The sequence below is a fragment of the Bombyx mandarina genome, chromosome 11 (genome assembly GCF_030267445.1).
Source record: "Bombyx mandarina strain Sakado chromosome 11, ASM3026744v2".
In the NCBI taxonomy this organism is placed as follows: Eukaryota; Metazoa; Arthropoda; class Insecta; order Lepidoptera; family Bombycidae; genus Bombyx; species Bombyx mandarina.
The window spans coordinates 2,016,959-2,037,530 of NC_143218.1; the positions used below are offsets into that span (position 1 = coordinate 2,016,959).

General features: G+C 36.4%; 3 protein-coding genes across 3 annotated transcripts; all 3 read right to left on the reverse strand.

Moving 5' to 3' along the window:
• On the reverse strand, positions 1 to 2,715 carry LOC149501889 (uncharacterized). The gene is made up of 4 exons (XM_089731539.1): positions 2,439 to 2,715; positions 1,724 to 1,958; positions 991 to 1,136; positions 1 to 212 (listed from the first exon to the last, which is right to left on the reverse strand). The coding sequence occupies exons 1-4, from the start codon at positions 2,602 to 2,604 to the stop codon at positions 1 to 3; spliced, it is 759 nt and encodes a 252-aa protein (XP_089587665.1). The 5' UTR covers positions 2,605 to 2,715.
• An 8,428-nt stretch (positions 2,716 to 11,143) lies between these two features.
• LOC114246669 (uncharacterized) lies at positions 11,144 to 16,687 on the reverse strand. Its single transcript, XM_089731338.1, has 4 exons — positions 15,837 to 16,687; positions 15,303 to 15,352; positions 11,937 to 12,152; positions 11,144 to 11,288 (listed from the first exon to the last, which is right to left on the reverse strand). The coding sequence occupies exons 1-4, from the start codon at positions 15,926 to 15,928 to the stop codon at positions 11,173 to 11,175; spliced, it is 474 nt and encodes a 157-aa protein (XP_089587464.1). The 5' UTR covers positions 15,929 to 16,687; the 3' UTR covers positions 11,144 to 11,172.
• Positions 16,688 to 17,687: 1,000 nt separating this feature from the next.
• On the reverse strand, positions 17,688 to 20,113 carry LOC114246616 (protein artemis). Its single transcript, XM_028179230.2, has 3 exons — positions 19,662 to 20,113; positions 18,838 to 19,282; positions 17,688 to 18,282 (listed from the first exon to the last, which is right to left on the reverse strand). The coding sequence occupies exons 1-3, from the start codon at positions 19,921 to 19,923 to the stop codon at positions 17,850 to 17,852; spliced, it is 1,140 nt and encodes a 379-aa protein (XP_028035031.2). The 5' UTR covers positions 19,924 to 20,113; the 3' UTR covers positions 17,688 to 17,849.
• Between the last annotated feature and the right edge of the window lie 459 nt (positions 20,114 to 20,572).

The window sequence follows — 20,572 nt, forward strand, 5'->3', positions numbered from 1 at the left end:
TTATTCGCCCCTACGATGTCTGGCGATGGTGTTAATAGTTGTGGCTTCTCCAACAAATATATATTTACCCTCATAATCCGGTTTAAATATACAAGGCGGCCTAAATATCCTCGTCTGCTTCAGTAGGTTCGTTGTATTACTAAGATCCAAGCTCCATGATGCGAAGATCGATTTCAGGCCGTGCTTGAGATTTGCAAACGAATGTCTGTTATCTGAAAAATATTAATCGACAAATATATCGATTCGATTATCGATAAGTATATCGATTATCGGCCCGACGTTCTAGACGTGAACTGCGCGTTTGGTTGTGGCGTTGGCCACGCTAACTGATAGGTAGCTGATGATATAAGGAGTCACTTTAGGCTACTTTTTTTAGACTAGCTTCACCCCCCGGCGACTTCAACGGTACGACAATAACCGCGGGTAACACCGCGGGACTCAGCTATCAATAATATTTAATGTTTCCGAAGTGAAGCGAAGCGAAGGCGGGTCGCTAGTGCCAAATAAAACGGGTATTTAAATACAAAGATCACTTTTGAGTATTAAGCGTAATGTCGCTTAACCCAAACAATATTTAAAATGCTAAAAGCTTTTTTAAGGACCTTAAAAAAAAAACTTTTTGAGGCCTCGGGAAACCAGAAGGCCGGTACGTATTTTGCACAAAGAATTAGCATTGCTATCCAGCGTGGAAATGCTGCCAGCCTTCTGGGAACTCTGCCAACCGGCGGTGAGCTAACGCAGATTTTCTATTTATAAGTAAGTAGCTTTACCTAAAAAAGACACATTTCGTATATTTCAATTTGGTAACTGTTATCTATCAAAAAAACTTCTTCAGGTATTTTTGATTAGAACAAACTTAATTGAAGTTCAATTAAAAACATCGAACTGTTGATGCTGATATCAAATAAAACGGACCTTTAATTACAGAGATAAATGTCGCGTGTTAGGCGAAATAGCTTTTCACCTCTCGATACTAATTAATATAAGTACCTTTTAAAATCACGTTCAACAATAGCTTCATGGCTGCGATGTCCCACTGGAAGAATCTCAGCTGTATATTACTAATCTGATACATTATCGAGTAAACATCTTCTTTCGTTTGATTTTTAGCATTCATGCTTAACAGTTGTATAAATCTGTAAAAAGGAAAAGGTCGCTCATGGGCATCAGCAATGCTAAGCACAGCGAAGACGCTGCCCGCTTAGACTGGCTTAGTGGTTAGACCTCTTGTTAGTCCGCACGGGTAGGTACCACCGCCCCGCCTATTTCTGCCGTGAAGCAGTAATGCGTTTCGGTTCGAAGGGCGGAGCAGCCGTTGTAACTATACTGAGACCTTAGAACTTATATCTCAAGGTGGGTGGCGCATTTACGTCGTAGATGTCTATGGGCTCCAGTAAGCACTTCACACCAGGCGGGCTGTGAGCTCGTCCACCCATCAACACACTACTTTTAATTACTACACAATTTTTAAAATAAAAAGCGTCATATTCTTTCATTGCCCCTATAGGCAAGGTAGGATATCTATGACGTCATAAATGTCCCAATTTTTCTACAGAGAAAAAAGTTTTATTGCCCTAGTATGCAGACGGGCACACGGCCCACCTGATAGTGATTGGTTGCTGTCGCCCATGGACATCAGCAATGCCAGGGGCAGAGCCAACCTGCTGTCTACCGTTGATTTAGGACGAGTCCCTCCTCTTTAGCATTTCCCTTAACACTATACCTCATAACTAAAGGATCTTTGATAAGGATCCTCTTCGGAGGGCTTATTTTCGTTTTTTGACCAGTGTAATACGGTGTGATCAAGTCCTGACATTGCATCAATTCCATTGGAGTGTTCAATGTACTTTCGTCAAATTGTCTTCTGTAAAATACGTCCACTGGAACCGAATGCTTAACTTTTCCCTTGCCGATTCGCTTGCGGGTTCTTGATCTGTCAATTTGACGTTTTGTCGCAGCTGTCAAAACGTTGAAATGTCAGTTTTGGCGTAATAAATAAATAAACGGTACATCTATAGTGGGTAGGGGTAGAACATTTTCTGCGTATAAAAATTGTGTGACAATAATTATGCTATTTAGAAAACAAGGGTATGATCTCTTTAGTTATCCCAGAGACCTTTGTAGTTTGACCAGGATAGATGAGCAAGCACAGGCTCAGTCAGAAGAGTCACCCGCTGAGAAGATCCGTGAAAAAACTGAGTGGGCCGATGTATCAGTTAGGTTTCACGTTAAACTCCACAACGAATACGGTTTTCAGGATCCCTTGGCCTGCTCTTAGCTTCTAGAGCTGCAGACCTCTCAATCTACTTCTCAAGCATTTTTTTTTTATTGCTTAGATGTGTGGACGAGCTAAAACGGGGGGTACAGTAATAAAATTATACGTGACTGGTCTTACTGACTAATTTGTAGACAAAAAACGTGTTACAAGCAACATAAACCTTCGCCCTTCGATGTTTTCTCCGTCGCTGCCCTGGTCGTCTTCATAATTCTTGTTTTGGCTTTATTTTTTTCTCTTTTCTTGTCTACATCCATAATAGGCGTAATCGGTAGATTAGAAATATCATGATAATCGTTGTCCTCGACGATAGCGTTATTGTTTTCCATCGTTTTCGATAATCTGTGCTTCTCGTTAATCTGTGCGTCGATTTGACGTTTCAAAATGTCAATCCTCGCATTGATGTCAACTGTCACTTTTGTTCGCTCCGATGACGCTATGTTTAATAGACCTTATCAAAAAAATTACTTTAATGATTATAATATATTTTTTTGCATCGAATTGAGAATTGTCCAGACTTACGAGACTGATATGAATCTTCCTTTAATACACTACTTTACTTTAGCTGCTATATGATAATTAATGGTGTTTTTCTACTTTCTAATGTCATTTAAACCAAAAAAAAGTAGATAAACAAAAAAAAATTGACTAAGCAGTACACCTAACTAACATTTTGTTTCTAGTTAGCCCTGTAGCTACTGGTTAGGACATTAGAGCGAAGCTATTTACATTTTTTTTTTTTTTACTGCATAGATTAGTGGACGAGCTCACAGCCCACCTGGTGTTAAGTGGTCAACGGAACCCATAGAGACATCTACAACGTAAATGCCGCCACCCACCTTGATACATGAATTCTAAGGTCTCAGTATAGTAACGGCTGCCCCACCCTTCAAACCGAAACGCACTACTGCTTCACGGCAGAAACGGGCAGGGTGGTGGTACCTATCCGTGCGGACTCACAAGATTTCCTACCACCAGTAATTACGCAAATTATAATTTTGCGGCTTTGATTTTTGTTACACGATGTTATTCCTTCACCGTGGAAGTCAATCGTGAACATTTGTTATCTACTTGATTCATTAGAAAAATTGATACCCGCCTGCGGGATTCGAACACCGGTGCATCGCTACACACGAATGCACCGGACGTCTTATCCTTTAGGCCACGACGACTCACAAAAGAAGTTCTAAAATTATTGTATCTTCATCGGGACCTTGACTTCTAACTCTCAAGTTAGCAGGACCTGGACATAACTTGAAGCCAAGTCATTTTAAACAACAAACAAAAAAGCAATCCTTTAATACTCACAGAGACACGAATATAAAATGTGAATTGAATTTGATGAAAGCATCTTACGAAATAACTAAGTAGGTAGCGACGAACAACAACAAAAATTACGATTCGCCTTAAATTAATATTTCACTTCGACCATTCGAAAACAATTGATAAGAACATTATCGTGGGGTGAATAAAGGATGTTTGGTTTGAGAGACGTTTTTGCAACTTCACAGGAGAGCTTACCTATTTAAAGTTTAAAATTTCCAAAAAATATCATAACAAAAAAAACTTCTTATTTATTTATTTTATTTATTTATACTTATTGTACACAAAAAAGAAAATACAATAAAAACAGATTTAAAAGAATGTCTAAATACTATGTACAAAGGCGAGCTTAACTCATTCATGAGTTTTCTTCCAGAAAACCATTAGCAGAGAGAAATGTGTTGTATAAAAAAAACTTCTTCAGCTATTTTTTAATGGACTAACCTTAATCGAAGTTCAATTAAAAACATCGAACTGTTGATCGTGATACCAAATAAAATGCGTCTTTATTATCAAAGATAAACGCGCGAAATATGGCTTAACAGGTTAAGGACCGAGATTTTAAGCGATTTTTGCCAAAAGTAATTATAATTCGACGCTTGAAAGGCAAAGCGACAATAACTGCTTTGTACATAAATGATAGGCAATAACCATATTCGATGCGCAAAAATATATATTTCTAGGTCATTATTTTTTACATATTTATCTAGCCATGAATTTGGCTAATCAACCTACTGCTTCTTTTGAGCAGGAAAAAAATATGACATTTATTAATTTGGAATCCGTTCCAAGTAATTTAAATTAAATCCTAAGACAACAGAGTTTACCTCTTGCAGTAAACATGATTTATTTGGACACAACCCATCAACAAATAATGTTTCTTTGAAAACAACTGTGATCAACCTGGTGCATCAGAACTTACAAGGTTTGATGGGTAAAGAACTTGAAATTGATTTGTTCCTAGATTTTAATAAAGTCAATGTTCTATGTGTAACTGAACATTGGCTTAAAAAATATGAATTAAATTGTAATTTTAAAAATCACCAGGTTGTGAGTTCCTTCTGCAGAGAGAATGCTATACGAGGTGGCTCACTGATCATTGTTAATAAAGATTATAAATGTAAGGAACGTAGAGACATTGTGAGCCTCTCTGTGGAACGGATTATTGAAATGGCCTGTGTAGAGCTTGAGCGATTCATTGTTGTAAGTGTGTACAGACCTCCTGATGCGTTATATGATTCTTTTGAAAACATTTTGGAAAATGTATTGTTAAAGCTTTCTGTCTCTAATAAACAAATTTTTGTATGTGGTGATTATAATATCAATCTTTTAGAAAACACAAATACCACTATTAGATTCAGAACATTGTTAAAGTCATATAACCTCCCAAACTTATTTCTAGAGCCTACTAGGAAAACGACCACATCGGCAACATGTTTAGATAACATATTTACAAATGTAACACCGATTAACAAAAAAATTATTAATCAATTAACATCAGACCATAGTGGACAATTTGTGTCTTTTGAATCTATTATGAATTCTAAAGATAAAAATACTCTTGTGATTGTTCCTATTAATAAAAAACGAATTGAGAAGTTTAGAAATAATATTAAGCAAGAACATTCAGAAATTATTTATAACAAAAACCCAAATTTATCATACCAGAATATGTTTGAGAGAATTAATATGGTCTTTACTGATGTATTTATTCCTAAAACTGTAACATTAAAAAACAAAACGGTGTTCAGCGAGTGGGCCACCACCGGAGTGTACAAAAGTAGAAAAAAATTGTATGATCTGTACTCTGAAAAAGCTTATAATAATGATGAAACATTTCATCAATATGTCAGGAACTATTCCAAACTATTTAGAAAAGTTTGTTTAGCGGCAAAATCTTTACATTTAAGTGATTTAATCAAAAATGCCCCTGACAAGATAAAGATGACTTGGAACATCATTGGTAGAGAAAGTGGAAAAGTCAGAAATAGCCATCAAGAATTCTCGTTAAAAATAGACGATAAATTGGTAACTAGTCATGAAGATGTGGCTAATGCTTTTGAAAAGTTTTTCTCTGACATTCCAGTTTCAACTACCACATCTCTAAATTCATCCCCCACAGCAGCTGAAATATTATTGCATAACCATGTCAAGAAATGCAATGAAATTTTTAAATTTAAGAAAATTAATTCAAACAATATAATAAAAAGTTTTAATAGCCTTAATGTAAAAAATACAGCTGATTTGTGGGGAATATCAGTAAAGGTTTTGAAGTCTGTAATAGACATTATTGCTTCTCATCTTGTTAGTATTTTTAATGATTGTATTAAGTGTGGTGTATTTCCTGACTTAATGAAACATAGTAAAGTGATTCCTCTTTTTAAATCTGGTAGTACTGATGACCCCTCTAACTATAGACCTATTTCAGTACTCCCTACGTTAAGTAAAATCTTTGAAAAAATTATTTTGACACAACTTTTAGAACATTTTAATTCAAATAACCTGCTTCATAATAAACAATTCGGGTTTACAAGGGGTCGCTCTACAACTGATGCAGGTGCTTATCTAATCAAAAATATATTTCAATCTTGGGAGGAATCGCATGATTGTCTTGGAATTTTCTGTGACTTATCCAAAGCATTTGACTGTGTTGAACATGAAACATTGGTGAGGAAACTACATCACTATGGTATTAGGGATGGTGCATTGGAACTTATTACTTCCTATTTATCAGGAAGGATACAAACAGTAGATGTGAAAGGAAATAGATCTTCAGGCACCACGTTGAAAATTGGTGTACCTCAGGGTTCCATTTTGGGTCCTTTTTTATTTCTAATATATATAAACGATTTGCCTAGTTTTATTGAGTCCCGACACGAGGTCGTATTATTCGCAGATGATACATCTTTATTATTTAAAATTAAACGACAATTACAAGTCTATGACGAAGTGAATGATGCGATTTCGTGTGTGGTTCATTGGTTCCGTATCAATAACCTATTATTGAATAGTAAGAAAACGAAATGTATTAAATTTACTTTAAAATGTATTAAATCATCTTTAAATGTGAGACAAGTAGATAGTAATGTAATTGTTTCTGAGGAATCATTGGAGCTTGTTGAGTCAACCGTATTTCTTGGTATAACAGTGGACTCCAAACTGCAGTGGGGACCTCATATTCATAAATTGGCGAGTAAGCTTAGCTCTGCAGCATACGCAGTAAAAAAAATTAGAATGTTAACAAATGCGGACACGGCTCATTTAGTTTACTTTAGTTACTTCCACAGTGTCATGTCCTATGGCATTTTGCTATGGGGCAATGCGGCCGATGTAGAAATGATATTTATTCTGCAGAAAAGAGCTATACGTGCTATTTATAACATGCACTCAAGGGAATCCCTGAGGGAGAAATTTAAAGAAATTAAAGTTCTCACTATGCCATCCCAGTACATCTTTGAAAATTTGATGTATGTTCGTAAACATATTGAGGAGTTTCCTAAGATGTCGGACATACATAATAGAAATACTAGGAACAAACACAAGCTTGTTGTGCCGATGAGTAGGTTACATAAGATACGAAATTCATTCGGGTGTTTGTCTGTGCGCCTGTACAACAAAATCCCACAAGATGTTCAGAACCTACATATACATAGGTTTAAGAAAACTATTAAAGAACATCTGTGCAATAAAGCTTACTATAAAGTCAATGATTATCTAGAAGATTGCACAAAGTGGGAATGAGTTGCTCGCTCCGGGAATTTCAATATTGTAAAATTGTTATGTTATAATTACTTATTGTAATATGAATATTTAAAAAAAAAAAAAAAATTAAAATAAAAATAAAAATCTAATATTTAAAAAAAAAAAAAAACATGCCTGCTGAGTTTCTTGCCAATTCTTCTCAGGACGGAGGTTAATTCTTGTGAATTGGCGGTAATTCTTTTGACGTTCAACAAGTATGTACTTTCATTTATGTTGAATAAAACTTTTTTGATTTGATTTGATTTGATTTGATTTGATAAAATCATTTCAATCCTACAGCTACTAGCTAGATTCTACTACAGCCAGATTCGTTAAAATAAATTTTGTTTTCAGGTATTTCAACTTTAAATTAGTCTACTGTAAAGTTCACGCATTGTCGCTTAGTCACGTTTACCTTTCAAGCGTCGAATTATGCATATGGATAAAGAATTACTCAAATAAGCTATTCCTACTTTTAGTTTTTGATGGGAAACATCTATAGCCGCACGTAAAACCGATTTCTTGCGTGGCGACGCATGCCGTGGCGACGCGTCCCAACGCTATATGATGGTATATATGAGTCGTCTATTATCAAAGGTGGCAATCTGTGCATTTGGACAAAAAAATGTTATTGATATGTCAATACAGATTGATTTGAATATAATCGTCTCCTTCAAAGAATACGGTTCAAAACCTGCATTAAATAAAGGTTAATACTTAATCTGTTATTTATCTAAGATGTCGTTCAGAAGAGTTTTGTGACTGCCAATGGAATACAAAGTCAATAATTCGTTTTTCTGATTTACCAATAATTGTCCAAAAGTCACATTGCCGGCTTTGATAATAGTCGACTCATATATACAGTCTATATGCAGTACGGTGTGGGGGCGCGTCGCCATGCGCAATCGACTGTGCGATTCTCTCCCACTCGATCCGGCGTTAAGCCATCTCTCTCACTACACTGAGCTCGGATACCTATAGTGTATACTCCGTAGTGTATACAGTGTTGTTTACTACAGTACACACAACCTGTGTTTTACTTGAAAACAAATTATTTTTTCGTAATATTTTATTTTATATTACATATTTAGTTCCTATCACAATCTGTTCTTTTCTGCATATTACTTTTACAAAATAATGTCGATGTTTCACATCTGCCAGGTGCAGGCGTCCCGTGACGGCTCACATTTTTTGATTATGCAATTATATTGTCGATTAATCCCCCTTCAATATGTTCTAGCCTAGATGAGCAATGGCGGTCCGCGTTTCTTAAATATTCAATAGAAAACTTGCGGTCAGGGGTATTCTAGGCAGGTGAGTAGCAGCAGTCCCAAGGGACCGCTAATTTTGTTTTGGCAAAGCAATAGTATTCACCCACAGAGACCGCTCCGGAGGACAGGAGCGGGTCTCTGTTACCTTCCTTTCACTTCTCGATATGTTTAAATCTATATTAGTTAGGTATATTGATCTCAATATTTACATTGGATTGTGTTCTTAAATAATGAAAACAACACAAATAAAGCTATTTCCGATTTCGTCCAGTCTGCTTAGTGCGAGCGAGTTTTTTAACGTTCTCGATAGCGTAAAAGTTAACTGAAATAATTTCACAAGTATGGAGCTGGAACGTTTGCCTACGTTTGCCGCTAGGAGCGCTGTTCTAACTCCATACAAATTTGAGTTAACTTTTACGCTATCGTGAACGTTAAAAACTCGCACCACAAGCACACTGACTGTTTTTTATTCCCTATCTATTCGCTGTTAGTCCAAGACACTATTCCAACTTTCCAGACGGGTATCTATGTGAGCTCACGGGCTCAACCTGGTATTACTGGTGGCCCGGAGGCCTTTCCAGTTTCACCAGGCGAGCAAAGGCTCAGCCAAGAGGGGTGGGATTTGCTAACAGCTACCCGAGCGCCTCCGAAGGAGACCTAACAGCTCAAGAGTAGCTGCTTCGCGAATGAATCTACTACCGGATCGGAATCGCGACCCGCTGAGAAGATCCGGCGAGAAACTCAGCGTGAATGCAAAGGTTATTGGATCTGATGGATCCGTAAGGACGTGGGGCTCAACCTGAGAGAGTTTGCTATATTAAGGCACATTTTATAATAAATAATAAACGAATGTGGGTAGTTACTTATTAAATATTATAGATTAAAACAGACTTTTTGGCGGGAACGCGAGGAGTGAAGTTGTGCGATTTGTTTTATTTTGTCTACTTAATGTTTCTTCAGGTTTAAATATGTAATAACGGTGGTTTATTAACGGTTTAATATCTGTAAAAGTGCACAAATGTGGAAAAATGAAACAAAGCCGCTAGACGTAATTTCTCGGGATTCTCCAAAAGTCCACTGAAAAAATTTCAGTAAATGACCACCACCTTACTGAGATTATATTTCATTCCATATCATTTCCTTTAATTTCATCCCAGTTGATTCATGTCTCAAATTAATCATCTTCATTTCATAATCATCATTATAATTTTTCATAAAAATAAGACAAGTCTTTGTTACTAGGTCATAAAATCCCATAATAAAATAGATTAAAACAAAAACCAATTCGAACCAAATTTGTTTAATAAATCTCAAGTAATGTATTCACAATCGAAAACTGCGATATATTTTTTTAGTCTGTTATTGTTTTATTCTGAAATGAAATTAAAACAAAAATTAAAATTATCGTCACCGTCATACGAGATGGCATTTATAAAAATAATAATATTAATAGCTGGAAAAAAATCACGCACGGTAATCCGACTCCAATTTAGGATTACCCGTGTTATGAGCAATATGAGCACCTCTGGTGCGTCAGTCTACAGTACATACTTATATACGTTTAAATATACACATATGCTGCATTGCTGACCCTGCAAATGATGTTTTGCCATATAAATTATTTCTAAGAAAGATAAATAATCTAGATACCGACTGCAGCGCCATTTGCCGGGCTGATTTGTGAATCTAAACCATCCAGGAGTTCAGTGACAAACACACGCACAGAAGAAATATATTTCTGTAGAATAGGGATCGCTTTAACTCTCAGACACAGCCCACTGAGTTTCTCGCCAGATCTTCTCAGTGGGTTACGTTTCCGATCCGGTGGTAGATTCTGGGAAGCACGACTCTTGCTAGGGTTCGTGTTAGCATCGTCGTCGGGTTTGAGCCCCGTGAGCTCACCTACTAGTTAAGGTTCCGCTGGAATAGCCTCTCTAGGCTACCAGCTTAGGCAGGAAAAAAAAAGGGATCGCAGCGCATAAAATAAAACTTCTACTGTTCCAAAATTTTCTGTTATAATAATAATTTAAAATTAACACTTTTATTATGTACGCCTTGCTTATTTTTTAACCGTCTTCGCCATTCTCCTTTTCTCTGTCATTCTGTTTTGTCATTCTCTTCTTTCTTTCTTTCCGTTTTCTCTCATTCACATCCTACGTTCCATTCCACACTCTTTTCATACGTTCCGTTCTTACCAATCCTATACATATCAGTCTAAGAGGCTATTCCAGCTACGAGCTCACGGGCTCAACTTGACACAATTTGCTAACACTAGCCCTAGCAAGAGCAGTGCTTCGCAGAATCTACCACCGGATCAGAATCGCAAACCACTAAGAAGATCCGGCGAGAAACTCAGTGGACTGTGTCTATGACTTAGTTCGCTCGTCGAATTCTTGGCCGGTGCTTGGGAGACCTAAAAGCACCGAGAGTGGATGGGAGGGATCCGACAAGACATGTTTCGGGCGTCGGCGGCTTTGCATTGCCCCATCGCGGTCAGATTTTCATGCTCATTTCGCGCCATGGCAACCCTTACCTTTAATTAAAAACAAAATTAAGTTTTACTCAATCAATTAAGTAATATACGTCGGCTTCTAAGCTCGTGTCGTCACACTTCTGACGGCCATTCCTCAAGTACATCACATACATATAGCAGAACTTCGTATCGACCGGTTGATATTCTGTAAGTAAATTAACTTAATTAAATCTAAATAGTCGCGATTAAAAACACTTTTACAGTTTAATCACACGTTTAATATTGTAGTTATTTCCGATAATTTAAAACGATTTTTACGGTTTCATCTCGCGCTTAACACGTAGGAAAGAAACACTTCGTACGTAAATAGTAGCACCCTTCACTCTGCTTAAAACTGCTATTTATTCATAAGCGAGTGTCTCTGCTCCTCTCTAACTCTAATGTTAGAAGAGCATGAAAGACCGAACACTCCCGACAGTTTTCAATGAGTTTCAAAAGAGAAGATCGCCTAATTTGGGATTTTGCGTTACATCTGTCTCCATCGCACGAAGAACTAAAAATCCGGAGCACATTAGTGAACAACGAGACAAACACGTCACATTAGTTAACCCATAGACACAGCCCACAGATTCTCGCCGGATCTTCTCAGTGGGTCACGTTTCCGATCCGATGGTAGATTCTGCGAAGCACTGTTCTTGCCAGGACTAGTGTTAGCAACGTCGTCCGATTTGAACCCAGTGAGCTCACCTACTCACCCGGAGAATCTCATATAACACCTCAAAATGACTAGAATAGGTAGAAACAAAAAAAGCAAATATTATACGCAAAACTATATGTATTTTGTGTTACTCACTAAGAGTCCCTTTATATGTCGAGCATTTGTTGTTTAATATCAAATGGCAAACGCTTTGGAACCATTCGAATCTCATGTTATCTCTGTTAAGGCCGCAAGCTCTTTTGTGATAATCACCGCAATGATAGGGGTCACAATAATCCATCCACGCCGGATTGTAAGGCTGTTTGTATTTGCTAACCCAAGACCCAGGCATCAGGGGCTTGTCAATTAAATCTGGAATCATCGGAATATGGTAATAAATCTATGAATGGTCACCATCGTTCATACGCGAGATCAGCGCCGCTGAGAACTGAGAAAAACCGGGTCTTCTCCCTCGCGTGGCGACGGTAACATCAAATTGTTGCGGTGTGGGAAAGAGATGTATACAAAATATATCCTCCTTGCGTCAATAATCCTCAATGCTGAACCTCGTGGCAACCTCTAACAACTTTCTCCTGGATTATCCTGCGCCATTCCTGCCTATCCTCGACTGTGTGGATATAAATCTCTGTGGATTTTCAGTCGTCGTGGCCTAAAGGATAAGACGTCCGGTATTCGTATGTAGCGATGCACCGGTGTTCGAATCCCAGGCGGGTACCAATTTTTCTAATGAAATACGTACTTAACAAATATTCACGATTAACTCCCACGGTTGAGGAATAACATCGTGTAATAAAAATCAAACCCGCAAAATTATAATTTGCGTAATTAGGGGAAAGTGGGGGAAACGCGAACGCTGGGTAATGCCGAATTCAATGGTTCTAATATGTTAGAAAGATATATCCTAATTTTATTTGCCGCCATTTCGGAGATCACGCCACCACTGATGCCAGTCAATAACACGGGAGACGCGGACACACGTACTTAAAAAGGTATGCATTTTTCAATATTTTGTATGTTTTAGATGTAATTTTTTGGTAAATTCAAGTTGATGTAACTTTATTTCTATCTACAATAATAATTCAGCTTTTACATAGTGGAATAATCACATATTACTCAGCTAAATGATAATGATGTAGTAGGCAAAATAAATTTAACCAAAATTGTTTTTTGACCTTTAATTATTTTCGATTCCGCGGGGTAAAGACGAACACTCCATGTCGGGCAATCTCGAACATTGGCCGTTACCCCACTCCCGTTTGTTAGTACTCCGTTCAACTTTTTTTTTAATATTATTACAGATGCCTTGTACTTATAAAAGAAAGACCGAACTGAAGTATAGTTTAGAAGATCTCAAAAAGGCTATAGACGATGTTAAAACCAAAAACTCTCCCTGCGTAAAGCAGCAGAAACATATAATGTTCCAAAAACCACTAATTTTGACCATCTAATGAAAGAAGTGTTAATACAGCCATGGTTGGATGAAAACCTTTATTTACAGACGATCAGGAAACGTAAGAAATCAAGAAGAAAACGGAAAGATGGCAAAAAAGGAACCCAAATAAAAAGACTGAAATGTAATGAGAGAACACCTTCAAACAAGAAGTATGAAATATTATTAAAGAATTTGAACAATATAAAAAAGACTTTAGTGACTCTGGTCAAAATACGAAAAAAAAAGAAAAATGCGAAAAAGAAAATAAAGACTACTTTTGTATTTTTTGTAGAGATAAATATATTGATCCTCCCGTTGAAGACTAGATTGTGTGCTATGTGTGCAAAAAATGGGCTCACGAGAGTTGTACTGACGGACAGTCAACATCGTTGGGTTTTAAATGTGATCTATGTCATTAATAATGTTGGTTCGTAATCACCCCACTTGGTGTTCGTATTTACCCGACTGATGTCGGGCAAAGCCGAACACTAAGGGTTTTGTTTTTCTTTCATATTGTTGCAGTTTATTAAGAAAATATAAATGATGATTAGTGAATAAGTTAGACAGATAAGTAAACTTTATAATAATAAAAAATTAAAAAATCTGTGATTTAATTCCATTGTTTTATTTAAGTTTTCCCTTAGGTGTTCGTATATCCCCCACTTTCCCCTACTGGTGGTAGGACCTCTTGTGAGTTCGCACGGGTAGGTACCACCACCCTGCCTATTTCTGCCGTGAAGCAGTAATGTGTTTCGGTTCGAAGGACGGGGCAACCGTTTTAACTATACTAAGACCTTAGAACTCATGTCTCAAGGTGGGTGGCGGCATCTACGTTGTAGATGTCTATGGCCTCCGCTAACCACTTAACACCAGGTGGGCTGTGAGCTCTTCCACCCATCTATGCAATAAAAAAAATCTAAAGTGTCCTATTAAAACAAAATGTCCTTTGTTGACGCGTTAAATAGGGTACGATTGTCGATTAATAGATAAAAATAAAAATGTAAGTTTAAATCGAGGTAACCTGTGTTTGACATCATCGATGAGATGCTAGAGTGGCCTGAGAATGTATGGTCATGGAAAAAGGAAGCCACCATGCTACAATGGAAATTTGTCAATGCAGCTTGATCTCTCCGATCGGAGACCAAAGTGAAGGACCAATATAAGGTGGAAAGATATAGTGCTGAAGGTTAAGAGGGAATGTAATCTCACTGATGGGGATGTCGAAGACGAAGCCAAATGGAGAAGAGAAATAAAGAAAGCTGACCCACCACTATAAGAGATGAATAGTTAGGTAGAGAGAAAGTTGATTAGAGAAAATTTTATACATCTAACTGTATTTAACATTTGAATATTCAATCAGAATAACTTATACGTACAATAATTGGTATGTGCTAAAAGCAACTATAGTAGAATTATTTTGTCCGTGCAATTTGGGCAGTAAACATAGCTCGGCTAGGGCGGTGAGCATGTTGTGCGGGCGCAACGCCATTATCGATAAAAACAAATGAGTCATCGAAGATAGGTACACGGCGGCGCGGCGGGGTGGTATACGAAGGGTGGTGAGACATTGTTATGCTAAGAGTCATTTGTACTTACCTGCAAATTATAGTATATTATGTCGAAGAGAAATGTGTTTTTATGCATTCGTTCTCTGAATTTCTTTAGTGACACAATGCCTACTCCTTTGTTTTGTATCAAAACGGCAGAATTTATTTAAAATAATATTTGCACGTGTTGTTATCAACAATGCGTTAAAAATTTTCCCTGAAATAAGAATAAGTCCCGAAAAGTTACAAAGTGTTAATTTCTGCCGTTCTCGTTAACTTGCTGCGGCGATATGTGGTGTAAGTGTTCGATTAGTGATTCTTTCTTTCATTTTAATCACTAACCCTCAAAATGACAAAACTAAATACACTATCGATAACGCTTATCGACAACAATAATGCGCATCACTATGCCCGTCCATAAGGCTCGTGAGTGGAAGAGAGAGCGAAATAGTCGCTTCACCGCTTCGATTTTTTATGACTCAAACTGCACGGACAAAATAATTCTACTATAAGTAGACTTGCCTTTGAAGCGATCTCTGACGAAATTGGGGTTGTCGTGTTTAGCTGAAAATCTGTAATGTGTTTTTTTTTAAATTAATTGTAGAAAAGTTTTTAAATTTTTTTCATTATTCTAGTGTAGCATTCTTCTATAGCTGCTTTATGGTAGAAATGGCCGGCCGAAAGCACTAGTTAGCTGGCAACACGTTCTACCAATATTAAAAATTAATATCAGTTTTTTATATCTGGATTGTTCCCACCATGACAGCCTCTTTGTAATCCCTCGGACCTCCATCTGGTACGCTTTCGCCGTCCGTGTATATATTTCTGGCACCCAAGAGAAGACGTTAAAACACATAATATAGAAGGCAAATTTGTATGCAGCTGGAACAGCGCCCCTAGCGGCAAACGTAGGCAAACGTTCCAACCCTATACAAATTAATATGAGTTAGCTTTTACGCTATCGAGAATGTTCAAAAACTCGCACTAAGTACACTGGAGTGCTTGAAGTTTGTTAGTGGTCGGTAGTCGTCACTAATGAAATAGAAGGCTACTTACTGTGTAACATTATATCGTATAGGTTTTCTGGCTCCCAAACTGATCGCTGTAAATATTATGTATGTAATATATTTTAGGTATTTCTTAACCATTATCTAAGGATGGTGGAGATAAAGATTTAAGATGAAAAATTGTTAGGCCGTGAGCAACTGATTACAACTCAAAGACACACCAGCACAGCACGGGCGTGGCAAGTGGTGCGATGTTAATGTAGAGAAGTGTGCAGAGTTGAAAAATTTACTATGGCCGTTTTCCAATTACAGCACAAGAGCGCATTATGCGGCATAATGCTCAACTAAGCTTCAGCATAATTCGGCATTGTGCGTCACTGAGTCGCATTATGCTCTGTAATTGGAAAACTACCATTAAGTAATGGTTAATTAGAAAACGGCCTATAATAACTTTTGGCGCCATCTTTGAAATCACACCACTCGCTACGGTGGCGCCGCCCTAGTTAGTCGTTTTTCAACACACACTTTTTTTAAACAGAATATGTGCTTTTTACATAAACCCATAAGTAACCTAACTAAATTATTTTGACAAACACGAAGAGAAGAAGCAATATATTTGTTTTGTTTTTGTTAATTTGTTTGGAACGGTAACTATCATAGCAGAGAAGATATATGATCCATTTTAGTTAAACTTTATTTCATCTCGTTACATTTTAACTTCACCCCAATTGATTAAGAGTCTCAAATTATTCAACTTCATCTTATTTCGCTTCTTAAACTTTGTCATATCACAGAATATGCGTATGTTTATTAACTGAAGATTTTTCTAAAATCGACACTGACGACTATAGCGTTGTAAGAAGCGAATTGCCATACTTAAAAAAGACGACAAAAGTATTTGTCTAACCTAACCTAACAACATTTAACAATTTAACAACTAACAACGCATTAGTTAAGTTTATATTAAATGACTATGAGCCTAAACGAATAAACTAATAACTCGAAATAAGAGTCGCTAAGATCGAAAATTATTCGGTAGCTTCGAAAATAAACATGAAAAAGTAGTTGTAATTACATAGACGGCTTGGCGAAAAACCAAGAAAATAATAAAAAAAATACTCACTAAAGAGCAACAGAAACTCAAGGAGAAAAATAAACATTTCGTCAAAAATTCGCCTGATTAATGAAAACGTGTTTTTTTTCTTCTTATTTATGATAAAGAAGTGTACCTAACAAGAATCAATTACTGCGATTGCTGTTGTGCATGTTAATTTTACACTTAATTATGAAACAATCGGGCAAGGATGTTTTCGTAAAAGACGTAAAACCGAAGCATGTTGGTCAATTAAAACACACATAAATAGCAGAATTAATAATAAAAAAATTCATTGATATATTTACAAACAGCGTCACCGGAAAACTATGGTGTTTGGTCAGTAACTATTCATCCCCCCATTACAGAGCACTTCGATCTCAATAGTATTGAAACAGCCAAATACCCACATAATACTCATTTAAAATACTTCTTTGGGTACTACGTCTTAGATCACTTTGCCTACGACTTTCATCATCTGTAAAATCTTAGGACGTTTTGGCGGGAACGCAAGGAACAAAGTTTTGTGAATTGTTTTATTGTTAATTTAGTGTTTCTTTGGTTTAAATGTGTAATAAGTGGTCACTTATTAACTATTAATTATTAGCGCTTGTAAAAGTGTAAAAATTTGGGAAAATGAAACAAAGGGGCTGGACGTAGGTAGCTTGTCGGGTTCTTCAACAAAATCCAATGAAATTCTGTCATAATTATTCACGATTTTCTGAAACTTTAGTTCATCCCATCATCCCGTTGCATTTAATTTCATTGCAATTGATTTGACATGTCAAATTAAACCACTTCATCTTCTTTACACTTCACATAATTTTTCATATTAAAACAGCTTATAAGAAAAATATATAAAAGCCTTCATAAAATCTTCAAAAACAGCACAAATACAAAACGAAAAACTTACTAGATCTTAAAATACAAAACCTTATTTACATTTTCAATAAAACTAAAAAACCAATTTTAAAATAAATCATTTACAATGCTCGGATCGATTTTATTAGATGCATTATTGTTATTGAATTTACGAATCTTCACCGTCCTCGTTGGCTCAAAGACGTGACATCGTTTCGTGCCTGCTTTCGGTATAAACTGATCCCTGAAACCGACAACCTTGTCCGGTGTAAAATAACTGACGAAAAAATTCAATTCCTCTCTGCTGCAATGCGTCGCGAAACATACATAGATAACGCCGTCTCGACTGTCTAAGGGCGAGTTTTCACTGTCCATTGAACGGTGTCTCATTGCTGAAAAAATTACATTCAAATATTTTTGGTTCGCTCTGTGTTCCGGTAAACATTTGCTATGATCAAATTCCCGCCATTTTCGTTTCTCACATAAATGTATCATCGTATCTTCGCTGTGGTTCGTGATCCCTTTAACAGATGGTAATTTGCTGAAAACAAATTAAAATTTTTGATTAATTATCTAACTATATGAATATACTGTACACACACCAACATATTTACACACACACACACACACATAACTAATTAAACGCACAGAAAACGGTAACACCTGATAAGAATAAAAGTTTAATTATTACATATCATGAACGTCCATTTTATTCGACCACAGAATTTACCAAAAATGTTTTCTGAACACTTTGACATGTCTTTCTTCATGCAAACTCTAAAGAGTCCTCAGCTGTGTTTAAAGTTGATTGTGTTTCTGACATCACTGACGTTATTGGTGAATTCGACCACTCATCATTGAGTGTGTGGCTATAATAACAAAAAAGGAACCAAATTCTATAATGCAAAGGTGCTTGGAATGCCTAAAAACACCTATAGTAGATACGAAGTGACGTGTTTTGGGCGACGGCAATTGCTTACCGTTTGGTCTGCAGTTATGTTGGACTCATATGTATTCGCCTTTACATCCCTGAATTAAATTAAATCAGATTTTAAGAGGAACCAATAACCAAATGATGTACATTTAAAAAAGTTACCTGTACAATGCCCATTTATCATCACTAACATAAGTCTTCATGTTTAAAATGTTGTAGATTTCATTGAAGACAAATTCGTAGCCATAACGAGCAGATGTATGCAAGGCTATTCTGTTGGTAGGTTCTCCGTCTACCCACTGCTTTATATGATTGACCAACATTCGGATACTGTCTTTCCTGCGTGGGAAATTGTCAAAACTTTCATTCTGGAATGTGGTATCAAGGTAAATTGTGTTTATTTTAATTGGCATGTTATCTTTGTGCAGTTGTCCAAAAGCAGATATGTTCTCTGGATTCATTCTGAAGTCCCCTGTGTACAGTATCGTCTGATTGTTTATCTCAAATAGAAACATGACAGATCCGAGGCAGTGGCCGGCCGGTATCGTTTTGACATTCAAATACTTATGGCTCCCGTCATCCATTATTAAAGTTATTGTTGTTGATTCTGCAAATTAAACAGTCATATCTCTTTTTATTTAACAGTATTGAAATAATTTGTGTTTGCAAGGAAAAGAATGAACAATGAGCAAATTTTTGTATTAGCTATGTTTGTCAAATTTGGTTTATGTTTTCAAATATATAAAATTCTCGGTCATTTTGTACAGAAACATTGTCATTTTGATTTTATATTGAAACACCACAATTATCACTGGGTCAAGTAATTACATAAGATTGGTCTTATAATTCTGAATTGTATCAACTCAGAAAAATTAGGTACATCATAATTCTATATCTGTCAAAGTGTCAGTTTATATGACTTTTTTACTATTAGTTTTCTTAAACATTTTAAATAGTGCTCATATTATGAAATATATTATTTTTACCCAACTTTAATGTTCTTATGTGTTTCATGATGGGTCCACAATTGCTTTCATACTCCACGATAGTCGCCGAGACCTCGGACATATAGATATGGGTGTGATTTTTGTTTAAATTCTCCAAAAAATCGGCGGTAAAAATCCCCTGCGTATGATCCGCATGACAATGACTTAAAAAATATGCTTTTCTGTCTAGAACTGTGAAATTGTCGACGCAAATCTCTGGTATTTCGGCTATCGTGCCGTGAAATGAACTGCGATCACACATTTGGCTAAAATTTCCTTTATGGTCTATCTATTTTGAAGTTCAGATTTTTTGTAGATAGTACTCATAAATAGAAAGCTTTTAGGAAATTTTCAAATGCTGGAAACTCACGGTTTACGAGATATAATTTTTTAAAGTTTTTTAAGAAATTGGAAAAATCATCAAGACGTCAAAGTTGACATTTCGCGTTCCATTCATGGTAGAAGTGTATTTTATTCAATTTAATATCACTTTTTACCTGATTACCTATATTTTATTATTTTAATATATTACATTTGGTGTAATTAGAGCTCGGTAATTGTTACTGTGGTATGCAATTACCTACATTGACTTTTTTACCCAAAAAATAACGAATTTTTGTCTACACTGAAACGGAATGTGCTGTGACGCAATTTTTTTTTAATAGCGTCTTATTAACTATCTAATAAATTATCTTTCTAAATTAGATTAAATAAAACAATATTAAAATTGCTCGTGCTTTAGTAATCAAATTGCATGAATATCTGATAAATATCAAAAACTGAATTAGAGCACCCCACTTTCCACATGGTCTTGTCTGCCCTACCCCTAGAGTGTATAATATAAAAACCGGATGCGCGGAGGGCGAGTAGTCCTCAACTGCTGTGACCAAGCATGGGAACTGTGCGAGATG

Excerpts from the sequence above, each read along its gene's own strand:
- LOC149501889 (XM_089731539.1), bottom strand. The coding sequence starts at position 2,604 with ATGGAAAACAATAACGCTATCGTCGAGGACAACGATTATCATGATATT. Across the intron at positions 1,959-2,438 it reads GAAAACATCGAAGGGCGAAG|CTGCGACAAAACGTCAAATT; the intron begins GTTTATGTTGCT and ends ACGTTTTGACAG. Across the intron at positions 213-990 it reads GTTGAACGTGATTTTAAAAG|ATAACAGACATTCGTTTGCA; the intron begins GTACTTATATTA and ends AATATTTTTCAG.
- LOC114246616 (XM_028179230.2), bottom strand. The coding sequence starts at position 19,923 with ATGTGTGATCGCAGTTCATTTCACGGCACGATAGCCGAAATACCAGAG. Across the intron at positions 19,283-19,661 it reads CATAAGAACATTAAAGTTGG|AATCAACAACAATAACTTTA; the intron begins GTAAAAATAATA and ends TTTAATTTGCAG. Across the intron at positions 18,283-18,837 it reads GATAAATGGGCATTGTACAG|CAAATTACCATCTGTTAAAG; the intron begins GTAACTTTTTTA and ends ATTTGTTTTCAG.
- LOC114246669 (XM_089731338.1), bottom strand. The coding sequence starts at position 15,928 with ATGGTTAAGAAATACCTAAAATATATTACATACATAATATTTACAGCG. Across the intron at positions 12,153-15,302 it reads CGTCAGAGATCGCTTCAAAG|ATTTAATTGACAAGCCCCTG; the intron begins GCAAGTCTACTT and ends CGATGATTCCAG. Across the intron at positions 11,289-11,936 it reads GACATATAAAGGGACTCTTA|AATATCAACCGGTCGATACG; the intron begins GTGAGTAACACA and ends ATTTACTTACAG.